The following is a 14020-nucleotide window of genomic DNA, read 5'->3' as shown; positions in this document are numbered from 1 at the left end:
TAGAAATGTCTATCTTAGCCTTGTGACTCAGGGGGCTTTAGCCTTCACCTGACCCTTTGGAGGATGATATCACCCTCATCCTCCGAAGGCCCCCAGGCAGAGCCACAGTATCCTGTAGGGGCCACACCCCAGCCCAAAGAGGCCCCTGAGTGCAGACTATTGTTCTCCCAGGATAATGACTTACCCGCTCCCGTCGACAGGCTATTTCCACTTTGATTTGGTCAGGGTCATATTTTGCGTTGGAGGATGAGCTGGAGAGCGCTGGAAAGACAGAAAAACAGAGCAGGGATCAGCTGCTGCTTGAATGAGATGATTTCAGGGTTGGGACAGTAGGTGTTGTGACAGGAGGGGGATCTGGTGTCGCCTTCCGGCCTTTGGCGTCTGCAGACGCCCATCGGATGCTTTGTGGGTGACAGCTGGCCGCAGTCACAGGCTGACCTGGGTGGAGGTGGCTGAAGAGGAGGGCGGGGTCGACAGGAAACACATCTGAAGAGCATTACCCTCATCAGCTTTTGACTGAACATGAGGATCATAGAAGGTCCCAGCCACAAAAACGTGTCTGCCAAAATCAGCCAGTTTGTCTTTTCCTCTGTGTAACTATATACCAGGGTTGGGGTCAATTACAAGTGTTATCGCGTCATTAATAAGTAATTACAATTATAGCCTATTTAAAAAATGTGTTGGTGTCGTAATCATAATTAAATTGTAATTTGAATTTAGATTCAGTTTGTAATTGTAATTGACATGAAAAACTATGAAAATTGTCAATTATAATTCAACGCAAAATTGTGGAACCATGTTACAGTTCTATGTACAGTTCTACAATATGTTAACAATTAGTCAAATATGTTTCATATCAAGCTTTCCCACATTTTACCATTTTAAAACATTGAAATCGAGGGGTATACTGACAAAAAAGATTCAGATGTCCACAGCAAAAATATTAAAACCTATATTTTCAATGATTAAGAACCCTAACAAGGTAACCAATAAATAGGAAAGAAATTACATGATAGATATTTGTTTTTAGTGTATTTTACAGCTGATTTAGGACCTGTTCTCATAAGAGATGCTAACACAAGCTAACACAAGGTTAAGTTTTATTAGATTATGTATTTCAGGCTCGGTAATTGTGATTAATTAATCATTTAACTTGAGTGCTTAGGAATGTAATTGTAATTGACTATCTGAGGATATAAAATATTTTTTATTTAACTGTAATTGGGAAAAATGCTGGTGACTAATTGAAATTGAATTTAATTACATGGGTAATTGAAAACGTAATTTTAACTGAAAATTGTAATTGACCTCTTCCCAGCTATATACACATCTGACTTTGAAGCACAGTCCTCCACATACTTGTGGACATGAACATGTGTGGCACTTACTGCTGGTGATGGAGCGATTGTCTTCAGAGAGCTCGTGGAAGAGCAACATTTCCTGCTGAGCCAGCTCCAGCCGCTGCTGCTTGACCAGGTACATCTCCTTCTTGGCTTTCAGGGCCTCCTGGGCCACCACCAGGTACTCCTTCAGCATGCGCTCCTGCTCCTGCCGCCACTGAGTCCGCGGGTTCTCGATCTGGGTGGTTTCTGACAGATGAACAAAACAGCAGCAACTGAATATCAGAATAGCAGAGTTGTGCTGACATCATCTAAAAATCAGAACTTTTTAATAAGCTTCTGATCAAATCATTGAAGCTTAGTTGCAAACAAACTAAATATGACAAAAAAAACCCTTGAAAGACACTCACTGTTAATGTGGTCGATGTAGTAAACTCCAACTTGCTGGTCATACACTTCCTCCCACCCAAGCGGCAGTTCATCTCCAACACAGTCGGCAAAAGTCAGCGGCTTCGTGATCCTGACAAGATTTAAGATCATTCATAAGTAAACACACAAATACACACACACACTAAATGGAAACATTGGTTAAGGAGCATGAATATGAATGGTAGCACATTACCACTTTTTAAGCACGTACCAATTTACCTGCATAAATATAAGGATAGAAGAAGTAGTAGTTATGTAATTTCCCTATTGACCCACGGCACCAAGAACTCTTCCAAGTAGGTACCAAACAGGTGTTTCTTTTTTATTTGTAACTGAACTAAATATCAGAGAGACAGTGAGAACCAAAAGTGGCTTTTGCCGCAGCAGTTTTAAATTGTCCTACATTCTCCTAGAGTGTCCAAACATGCCCTAGAGTGGGAGCTTTTGGACACTCTGGGATAATGGAGGCCAATTTGAAAAAATGTAAGACAATGTAAGACAATTTGAGACAATGTAGGACAACTTGAGACAATTTGAGACAATGTAGGACAACTTAAGACAATTTGAGACAATGTAGGACAACTTAAGAAAATATGGGACACTCTGGGACAATGTGGGACAAGTTGGAACAATTTGGAACACTCTGGGACAATGTGGAACAATTTGGGACAAGGTAGGACAATTTAAGAAAATATGGGACACTCTGGGACAATGTGCTATACAAGTTGCTGTAGAGCAACATTTATTTATTTATTTATTTATTTATTTTTTTTTGTAGAGCAACATTTAGACATAAGATGTTAACAAAGTCTTAGGTCAGCAAAACATAACCACTTTGATGCTCTGTGAGGCAAACACACCTGAACACGCACACACAAAGCACGACACACACATGCTGTGGGGAACGAGGACAAACGCACATTTTCTGCAGCTTTCTAAATTACATTCACATTTGAGTTTGGTGAAATAGTGAATAGGACTTTAACTTTGCCACACAATGACCCTCATTTATCAACCTTGTGTGAAAACGGGTGCAAATCTGAGTGCACATTTGGTTGTACGACAGGAACAACGTGTGATTTATGAAACATTCATATCTAACCAATCCCAGCGTACGTACAAATGATTGGGTGTTGATAAATGTGGCGGATGAATTTGATCGTCATTAACATGTTACGCCCTGGTTTGGAGGCCCCGTCCACTGAGGTCAAACAAACATTGGCATGGAAATAAAAGTTTCCGAGATGTAAATCAGCATCCTCACAGCTGAGGTGAAGAAAAACAAAGATGTGCTTTTCGGTAGTGTGAACATTGGATTTTAATGATCTCATTTTAAATGCTCTGTGGAAGAGAATAACGGAGGAGAAGGACTCAGGCACACTGTTGGACCTATGCACTCCTGCACGGTAGCAGGGTCTGTCAGTGGGTTTATTGAAGGAAAAACAACTTTTTTCATTAATTTTTTTAATAATCTGTTTTGAATGTGTGTCTGCTTATGCTTAAATGACAGCTGAGGCTTGTTTAATACTTTATTTTCAGACTCAGTCAGATTTTGCTGTGCTGCAGCACAAATCCACACACTCAGATTTGCGTACACAAGGTCAGACCTGACGTGAGATGTGATGGTAGCGTACGATCAAGTCAGAATTGATAAATACGGAAGCTTGCGTGAATTTGGTCAAACGCACGTTGTACGCTCAGATTTGAACGTACGAACGACTGATAAATGACTTTGAATTCCAGCGTGGACTTCTGTGTAAGGCTTGCATGTTCTCACCATTGGAGAGAGTGATTTGAACTCCTGGGCAGGTAAACTAAACCTTTTTCCCAAAGCTGTTTTCTCACTGCCTCTGATATTCTGAATTATAACAAACCATCTAAGTCCATAATAATAATGACAAAGTGTGTTTTACCATTTATTTACCGGTAATTGTGTTAGTCAACGATGGTAAATTGCTTAAATATTTAGCTTTTGACAATCTTTCTGAAATTTCAGCACACCAGTGGGACACATTACAATAGTGATTATAACCAAGCAGTGACTAGTGAGCGAGCATGGATCTGCTTTGATGACAGCAGCTCACAGAGCCAATCAGTAGGAGGACAAAAGGCAGTCCAGTAACAGTGACCCCCGTCCGCTGCAGTATGCTCACAATGTGCAAGGCGTGATCCTGGCAAGGAATGCACACAATGAAGGGGACGGCCCAGTGAGAGTCACTGAGACATTCTGCATCACATTCCTCAGCAGGCAGACACTGCACACTCTCACAGCTACACACAGGCAGGCACGACTCACTACCTAATGCTACTTAACTTTAACTCTAATACTAAAATATACTTTCATGCCAAGCAGCTAACAGAAACAAATACTGTCAAAAGTAAGATTTTAAATAATCACAACAAAACTAACAAAACAGCCATCTAAAGCCAATGCCTTACAGGTTTAACCTCACTGCTTTTAATTCAATAAAGATGAACCGGTTTTGTGGGAGCTGCAGATTTAGACAACAGAAGTACAGGCAGCATTGATATCTGTTCTAATATCTTTCCTGGAATTGGTATTACTAAAGGAACAGACATCAAATAGTATAAACTTAGTTACATCTGCAAAATATTAAGCTTAATCATTACAAATGTGTTTTATGTATCCAAAAATACACAATATACACTAACAACCCAGCAGGGTTTTTTGATGACATGATCTGAAATTGATTCAGTCAAAACAATGAAAATAAATTAGAATCAATCACATTCCCAGTACGAGAATGTCAACCTGTCTGGTACTACCATACCTGCACCAATTACACCAAATGACAGCAGTGATATTATTGTGCAGTAGCAGGAATATTATGGTAGAGTAGCAGCAAAATGAGTAACCTGTTTGATGGAGAGCTACAATATCAGCAATAAAACGTTATAAAAACAAAAAAAAAATACAAAATACTGTATCAAAACAGCAATATGATTGTACAGCAGCAACAAAAATATTGTAACATTAGCAAAAAGACTATAAGTTAACATTAGGAATGCATAATGTCCCAACACCTGCATCATTATGCCTGTAAAACACTAGCAAGTAAGATATCCTACAAGGTATCACATAAGCTATAAGAATAAACTGCAGACTCTTAAATGAGAGGTGGAATGTCGTCAAGCTAAATTTCAAGCAAGTCCAGTTGTCTTAACAAACGTAAATATAAGTCACTATATTTAACAGCAGCAAAAAAAGTATCCAAGCAACAGCTTTAAGCCTGTACAGCATCAATAACACCAGTAATAAGAGTTCATAACCACAGCAAGACTGTATAACTGCCATAAAAGGGTCCTATAACAGTGTGTTTTATAGTCCTATTATACAGTCCGATTGAAATCCTAACAGAACCAATAGCAGTGTTTTATAGTCTTATTAGTTCTATTAGGGTTTCAATAGGACTGTATCACAGCAATAATAAAACTGCATCACAGTGTTACAGTTTGTTGTCATGATACAGGACTAGTGCTATATTTATGCTAATACCTCACGATACAATAGTCGATAATGGGCTCACGATAACAATACAATATTTTATGAAAAGAAGAGAGAGCAAAAGAACTGCAGTTGAAAAAGACAAATGACAAAAACAATGCTTTTATTCGACTCAAAACTATGGAAATACTTAGAAACGTACTCTGGGTATGACCTTTAACGCAATAGGAATAAGGAATACAAAAAAATAAAGACAAACCAATGACAATGTTTAAATGAAAACCAAACAAACATGAAGTCTAGAAAGAACGATGTGAACATGTTGCAGCGTTGTAAATCTGCTGACAGGCGGTCTGATGGTGACAGAGGGTGAAAAGAGGTCTCTGTGCCCAAACACTGGGACACTGCCCCGCCTGCAGCAGCACGTGTGTTTGTTGAAGGTAAACAAAGGTTCAGACACTAAATGCATTTGTAAACACTTAGAGAACACTCAAGCATGGCAACACTTAAAGCTGCAGTATGTAGAATGGTGAGATACAACCATGCCCTCCACCCTTACCGGTATCCTCGTGAACTCGCACAACTGTGGAGCTCTTAGAAACTTCTTTCTCAATAGAGACTAATTACAAATGTAAGGACTTTATCTTGTGTTACTAGAGAGTTTTCTGGTGTTATAAAGACTGACATGAATGCATTATCACTCTGTAATTACTCCTCATTTAGACTGCAAAACAAATTTTGTCTGTTCTCTCCACGTTGGATGCTTCTCTTAGGTTTACACATGATGTATCCCATCTGTTCTCACTCTCGATCGTGAAGCCAGTATGTGGGGCAAAACATGAGCAGTGAAAAGGATCCGCAAGGACGCAAAGCAGTCCGTTCCTCCCGTATGTTTGTGACTTTAGACTGTTGCTTCTCCACTTCGGTCTTTTCCTGCTTGCTTTGCTGTGTAACTGTTGTGCCTAAAGCTGAGATGGAGACTTCTGCTGGAATGTCCACACTTTTACTATTGATGGGACGTGAAAGCGCTTCACTTCAGTCGAGCAACCAATAGTAACGCCCATGACGCACTCTGTTTGTAGAAAGATCTCTGATTGGCTAAAATCTAGCGGGACGCTTCTGGATTTCTAAAGCTCATTTACAGGGCCAGGAAAAAGAGAGGAGACTCACTGTCCACTCAGAACACTTTGGATTACAATATGCTCAAAGATGCTTACAGATTTTTTACCAAATGACAACAAAAAAAACTTACATACTGCAGCTTTAAGGTCTTTTCTGATGTATCTCATGTATATAAAAATAAAAATAAAAATAAAAAAAGTGGAAGAGAGACCCTGACAAGAGTAACCATGATAACAGCATTAAAGTTTGAGACATCAGAGGGAAGTTAGTCCTGAACTGCTCTCTGAACTGCCCTGAGGAGACAGATGGATGCTTGGTTTGTTACGCAGTCTTGTGACTGAAGCCCTGCTTGTTTCAAGACAAGTTTTGGTCTTGGGATAGCTGCTAACCGCTACTGCATCAGACACGAGGCGGCCCATGAAGGGGGCAATCAGATAGCATGGCAATACAATGCAAAAGAAGCAAGCTAGGCTGCTGAGTCAGCCCTCACTGCCTCTTTAAAAAGTGTGATTTTGCATTTCTGTCAGTACCACTTATTGAAATGTTCACTGTATGAGGCCAGTGGGTTTTTCATACAGAGCATCTAAGAGAGATTAGCCTTCAACATTAACTTATTTTGTGTTGCATAAAGAGATTTTACCAACGTTATTGAAAAGCTTGCAAGATATAGGTGAGTAAAATAATTTCTTCAGGTGATTTCCCAGTTTAGTAGTATACACCAGTGTTTCTCAAATGGGGTACGTGTACCCCTAAGGGTACGCAATGGCACTACAGAGGGTACTTGAGACAGAGAGAGGAAAATTAACAAATGAGAGCATTAAAAATATGGGTTTTCATATATTTAGGTGTTATTAGAATCATATTCTGCAGCTTATAATCATACACGTTCACATCAAAAATTATACTCACATTCAATATTACTGGTAACTCACAAAACGACAACATAAACACAAAATTTGAGAAAAATACACAAAATAACAGAAAGACATAAAAAACGACATAAGAAATAACAAAATGACATCAAAAACAAACACACTGAGGTAGAATAATTTAAATAACACCAACAACACACAAAAATTACAACAAAAACACACAAATTATGAAAAAAAATATACGAAATAATAGAAAAGAACAGACAACAACAAAATACACAAAATGACACTAAAAATACATCAAAAACACAAAAAATGATAATGGAAATGATCTTGATTAGAGCATGAGCTGAAAATACAAGGGTTAGTCTTGATCCCACATCACAAGGGAAATGACCGTAAATGATAAAAACTATAGAAATAAATCTATTCAGGAGGTACTAAATACTTTTTATTTCCACTTATTTACAAAATGAGACTCTTTCAAATGTGTGTTATCACTCATTCATTCCATCAATATGCTCTATAGTTGTTTTTTCATAGTATTCTGAGTAAAATGTAGTAGTTGGAGATATGGGGGTACTTGAATTCATAAATAAGAGAAAGGGGGTACGTGGGCCAGAAAAGTTTGAGATCCACTGGTATACACCACAGTATCACATAAGTGCTGATTATGCTTATCTAAAAAAAAAAAAATTAAAAAAACAGATCCGCAAATGGCAGTTGGACCCATAAAAATGGCCTGCCTAACTGCCTTTATTAAAGATACAGTTTAAACATGCGTTGGTGCATGCTTGAGTGTACATGTGAGTGAGAGAGCGAGAGAACATGTGCTTGCACTGGGACTGAACTCACAAAATCTGTTAAAGGCCAACCATTTAGAGAAGCGATGCGTTCAGGCGTACCGCAGAGTGAGGGAATCTGATACCCCTGCAAATGTACAACTTCTCTCATAGCAGGAACGTCAATTAACATTTTTTACCATAACAGGTGAGAATACAGTTCAACAGAAGAGTCTAAAAAGGGAAAAAAATGTGAATGGATGAATGGAGGAAAATATAAACAACTGATAAGTGATTAAGTTAAGTTGCAAGTTAAGGCCAATTTACAAACTCTAGGTATACAGACTTTATTCTGAGAAGCTTCACATTATTACACATTTCAAACTTGGTTCAACATAACAAGGGTAAAAAAAACAACATTAAATACATGAAAGTTCATGAATAAAAGAAAACAGTCTCATTGGAATGTCAGAGTAAAAACCCTTGAAATCAAATCAAACCTTAATGTGTCTGCCTGAGCAGCTCAACCAACAGTTGCTGCATTGGTTATAAATAAGAGTCGATTGTTTCTTTTTAAGATTTGCAACATTCTCCAGGATCCCGTTTCAATAAAAGAGGAAACAAAAATGAGTCTGATTTCTGAAATAGAAAAACACTGGGACAGGGAGAATGACAGGCATGTTCAGCTGTGGAACCCTTAAAGGCTGCTCACGTCTCACAAATTCCCAACAAAATATATTTAGTTAAAGACATTTGCTGATTCTAGAATAATCTGTGCCATCCTGGGTTGTCCCACAGGATATTTCTATCTGTAGTCGCCCCTCACCCCTTTTGCCTGTCCTGCTGTGGAGGCATGAGAGACGTCTGGGTTTCACACCAGTCCCATCATCTCCAGTTCTGGCCAATATAAGAACACTGAAGCAACTGTGCTACCACCTCAAAAATTAAGCACTAGAGGCAAGATGCTGGATTTGATATTCTTAGACCACAATGAGCTCAGTGGAACTTAACAGCCACATGTTTTTAAGAAGCAACCAACAACTAAAAGCTCTATTGCCACTGACAGCTTTCATATGGCTTACCAAGCCTCTATTAAATCTAAAAAACATTCTTACTTACCATAGTGTGATCCAGTGAGCGATTAAGCGATAAAACATCCACAGTGCTTTGAATACTGAAATTACAACAACAAACTGAGCGTCTGCCTAAATCAACGGCAACAAACGGAATATTTCACTTTTGATGCCTGCGACACAAACTGATTAAACATGTTCTGTTCATTGCCCTTTTACCTCTAAGTGACAGCTAAAACATAACAAGCTTTCATTCCTTTATTGTTTGGAGGCAGACGTGCCCTGTCCACAAACTCTGTTGGCCTAAAAATCCATTTCTGTGTCAAAACAACTTTGTGAAGAATGTGACTTATGTCCAGCCTTTCCGAGGGCCTTGTGCGTTTCAGAGTGAGGCTAAAAGTAGCTGACAAACAGAATGGCAGACGCATAACTCACACTTCTCCTTTTATGTCTTTTTCAAATGACAACAGCTCTCTATAAGTAAAGTGACTACAAACAGTATGTAGACATATGAAAAGGGCTTGTCTGACAAAAATAAACAGGCTACTGCTGTGGCATCAACATATTTTAGGATGAATATATTTATATATGAAGATGGGGCAATTAGTCTGTACAGCACATTAACTAACACCAGGGCTTCAAGGGTAAGGCATAAATATCCCACGTGTCAAATAACTTCTACAAGGTCACGCTAGTAATAACAATGAATTACAAACTCATCCAATCAAAAAAATCCATGTTGTACCAAATCTCACAAGTTGAACCTGCAACAAAAAGACAAAAGGCACTAAATTCCCCCGAAAAAGAAGCTGATTTTGGGATAAATTATTTAGTGTGCGGATGCAACAATTGACCTTGTGCATGAGAACGATTTCATGATGATAACTCAGTCTTTTAGGTTACATGCAGTATGCAATCTGTATCCGATCTGTTGAAGACAGTTTGAACAGCACAAATCCAGTTTTTTCTCAAATCCGAACAGGAGACTTTCATATGTGGTCCTCAATCAACAAATAAACATCTGATACCTGGTCTCATTTATCCAACCTTTACATCATTGAAATGAAATGGGATAAACTTCACGATTCTGCGTCCCAGGGGAAGCAACATGAAGGAAAAAACAGCCATGATGGAAGACAGAGTGGAAAGTGGACTTTGTAAGGAGAGTGAGGTCTTAGAAGTAATACATATTAATATAATATATTAAACGTATCATCAGTGCCACACACATGCCGACACTAGATGTCACCACATTTAATTCTGTCAACTAGTGCTGTGTGATTTGGAGAAAATGTTATATCACGATACAGGTACATTTATATCCTGATAACAACATATATCCCGATAAAGTATTTCTTCCTTAAAATTATATGAAATGAATGGAAAGTTGCTATTCATTATATATATATATACTGTATATATAAATGTTTTCTACAAATAATTAGGTAACATGACCTTTTCCTATTTCTCAGTACCTTTAGGATTTCGCGACCAATTTCTGCGATTGTTACGACATAAAACGCCTAATTTTGCTGAAGCTTTTTCCAAATATTGTTTCAAAAGTTGTGATTAAGGGTACTTAGTCTAACACTGGCTATGTTTACATGAGAGCTTGAATTCAGAATAAAAATTAAATCCTCTTTAAAAAGATTGTGACCTTGTAAACAGCAACACCTAATTCTGAATACAAACGGACATTCCAAATTAAACTTAAATCCGAAGTATTCAGCTGGTTTATTCTGATTTTTATTCAGAACTGAATAATTATTTGAACTTGTATACCTTCATTTCAATTTAAATTAATCACCATTGTTCTGCACATGCTCATCCTGTCGCAATGACGCGCGGGCGAGCACATATCACAGGATGGCCGCCCGAATATAGCGTTGGACTCAAGTTGAGACTATTCTGTAGTCTCAACATCCTGTAAAACACTAACCGCTGGCTTTGATTGATCTTCTGCCTCCTTCTCCTGCTCAGCTGACCAACGTGAAACAGCATGTTATTGTCGAGCTGCTGCTTCAAAACTATTGTCAAAATAAAAGTGAAAATAATACTTATGTGGTTATCTATGTTGTGGCTGAAAAGGTCTGTTATATTTTTTTTCCAGTAGAAAAGCGTAATAGAATAAAGGCGAATAAACGTGTTTTCCATGTAAACCTCAATTAGGAATTACTATTTCCATGTAAACACGAAGCAGAATACTTTATTTCCAAATTATTTAATTCTGAATAGTTAATGTCAAATAAAAAAAAACATCTTGTAACCATGGCCACTGTGATGTAGTTAGCAGCCACAAAACAGACAAGTTGGCCTTGAATGTTTTTTTTTTTTGTTTTTTTTTTAATCTTTTATATATCTATAAAATATGAGGATTATTGTGGACCATTTTTGACTGTCGAAGAGGCAAGGTGATAAGCACATTTAATGCCGCAGCCAGTGTTGCAAACATACATATTTGTTGCTTTTGAATAAGAATGGTGCGGATGTATGGCAGGGGGAAAACAGACAATGGTGGCCCAGGACTTGAGGTTGGTCGATCAAATCTGGCATGTCCTGTTTAGGTTGCATTCTTCGCAAAATACACATGAAACGAAAGGAACACACAGGTCAACCTGCAGTGCAGGGTTGTGACAGAAATACCAAAAACATGCATTCAGAGCAGAACTAAAGCAATAAATCAGGCTTTATAAAACATTTCAAACAACAGTTTTGTCAGTTGGAGATCCAAGGGATGGATACAACATGGTTGGAGTCTCTTCAACAAGAGCTTAACACAACCATACTGTGCCCTCTAAACAAAATGCATAGGGCCAAAATGACAGTGGATCAAGCCATGGCATGTTTGAAACCTCCCCCCACCAAAAAGACAAAAAACAGCATTCATAATGAAAACACTGGGGGAAGCAAAATAACAGCAGGGTTCAGCACATGTGAATACCCTTTTGGTGCTTGAAACACATCTCACCCTTTCCAGAATAATTGAATTTGGTGTGCTTTGTGACCAATCATAAAAGCCTCCCTTAGCGGAGCGGCAGGCCAGCCACGGCTGTTGCATAACAGGGCTAATAAAGGAGGCCTCCAGGGCCCAGGATGAGAGGATGAGGTGGACACGTGGGAACTGCCTCTTTTCTGTTGCTTTGTCTGGGGCCGCAAGCAAGAAGAGCCCCTGGGCATTAATGTAGGCATGCTTAACATAACCTTCATTCCAATGTAACAATAAAGACCCACAGAAGTGCTCGTCTTATCTGTAGGAGCCAGCCGCGCTGCTCAGAGTATCCGCTGCTCATCAAAGGCATGATCATCAAGTGAAAACAATCTCTATTCAAATAGTTTCAGCTTTCTTCAATTTCAGGACAGGAACCAGCACATATGCAATAAAGCAAACTAGTCTCTGGAATCTGGTTTTCCAACTATCTGCACTGTTCACACATTCATCCAATTTTTCACTACACACCATCAGCTAATCAATAATTTTCTTTAGTTTAGTTTGGTTCAATTATTGGTCACAGCAGGCTGAATAAATTCATTCAAACATACAAGCCTCAAGCTAAACCAAACTAAATACTGTAAGTTCATTAATAACAGTAAATTTGAAAATTTTCCCAATTCTGTTTCAGCGTATACGACACATTTTCAGATCACGTCCGCATCACTTGCACTTTTCTGTTTAGTTTACGTCTTGTCGTCTTTCCCTATTTAGATGACTTAACTGGCTATTAAACTTCCCAAAAGCATACCAAACAATAAGGAAACACGAGAGTTACACTGAAAGAGAATTTGAATCGGATTAATGGCAATATTGGACATATTTGTCTGTAACACTTTATAAACATTCAGCCACCAGTTTTACAGTGAAAAATAGTGTGTAAACTTGTGGTATTATCCCACAACATACAGTACATGTGAGACATTTCCATGTTATATTGTGGCCTGAGTTAGGTCAGAAAGTGATTTTTTATTGAATATTCTGACATCTTTTAAATATTCCAGTAGTCTTTGCTTTTCAAAAAAAGCACAACAAAGTTTTTCATTTATATTAGCCCTTCAAATAAAACAAAACATGCATTCCAAAAAAAACGAAAGTCCATTAAAGGGGAGGTATGATGAAAAAAAATAACTTTATAATGGTTTTGATACAGTGATATACATTCCTTTAGCCTCATTCAGAGGGCCAAAGTTGAAAAAGTTATGTTTCCTCCCTCCCTTGTTATTCAGTCAGCTTTAAACGGGCGAGTTGGATTTTGCCCACGTTGGCAGGTGATGTCACCAAATACACCTAACATGCCTCCTAGAATGTGAGCTCCAACTATCTAACAGCTAAAACAAACACTGCTGTTTAATATAAAATATATATTATACTTTAATGCCATGTATGTAAATGCAGACTGCACTACTGGACGCCCAAACTGCACTACTTTTTCTGCTGCAGATCGTTTTGGGAGTCACTGCTTGGAGCCACGGACCCATGGTTCACACACATCAGCTCTTAGCACTCCTTGCTAATGCTACACCAGCCTGTGCAGCGAGACCCGGAGTAGTGTAAGGAGGAAACGATGGGGATGTTTACAGATTCGTAGCTCACAGCGCTAACAACAAACTCTGTTGTGGAATTGGACGGCTTCCAACTTTTACGCGGTAAGCGGAAAGGAATGAGTCTGGCTGTGTTTGTGTGCGGAAAGGAGGAGCTGCTGCTGCATTTTTTCGACTCAAAATCAAAAGGTGTTTGATTGCGTCACACGCTACTATTCGGCCTTGCTTTTAATTCACTAAACCTAATGTGGCTTTTTTTGCAATATTCGGCCGAATATATATATAATTCTTATAAATCATATATATTTGAGTAATTACGAATGGCAAATTCAATTTTAAAAGTGTTTTATGAATGTATTGCAAACAACCTCCGAACATGACCAAACAGAGGTGAAAGTAAGTA

General features: G+C 38.5%; 1 protein-coding gene across 2 annotated transcripts in view; it reads right to left on the bottom strand.

Annotated features, from left to right (window-relative positions):
- Positions 1-14020, bottom strand: part of wwc3 (WWC family member 3) — a 54347-nt gene that overhangs the window by 29353 nt on the left and 10974 nt on the right. For both annotated transcript variants that reach the window (XM_028444826.1, XM_028444827.1), the window contains exons 2-4: positions 1751-1860; positions 1389-1589; positions 185-261 (exon numbers count right to left, since the gene is read on the bottom strand). In XM_028444826.1, the coding sequence (XP_028300627.1) occupies positions 185-261; positions 1389-1589; positions 1751-1860 (388 nt within the window). The remainder of the gene's footprint in view (positions 1-184; positions 262-1388; positions 1590-1750; positions 1861-14020) is intronic.

The sequence above is a fragment of the Gouania willdenowi genome, chromosome 4 (assembly GCF_900634775.1).
Source record: "Gouania willdenowi chromosome 4, fGouWil2.1, whole genome shotgun sequence".
In the NCBI taxonomy this organism is placed as follows: domain Eukaryota; kingdom Metazoa; phylum Chordata; class Actinopteri; order Blenniiformes; family Gobiesocidae; genus Gouania; species Gouania willdenowi.
The sequence above is the reverse complement of the archived record's forward strand: the minus strand, read 5'-3'. Positions and strand labels throughout refer to the sequence as shown.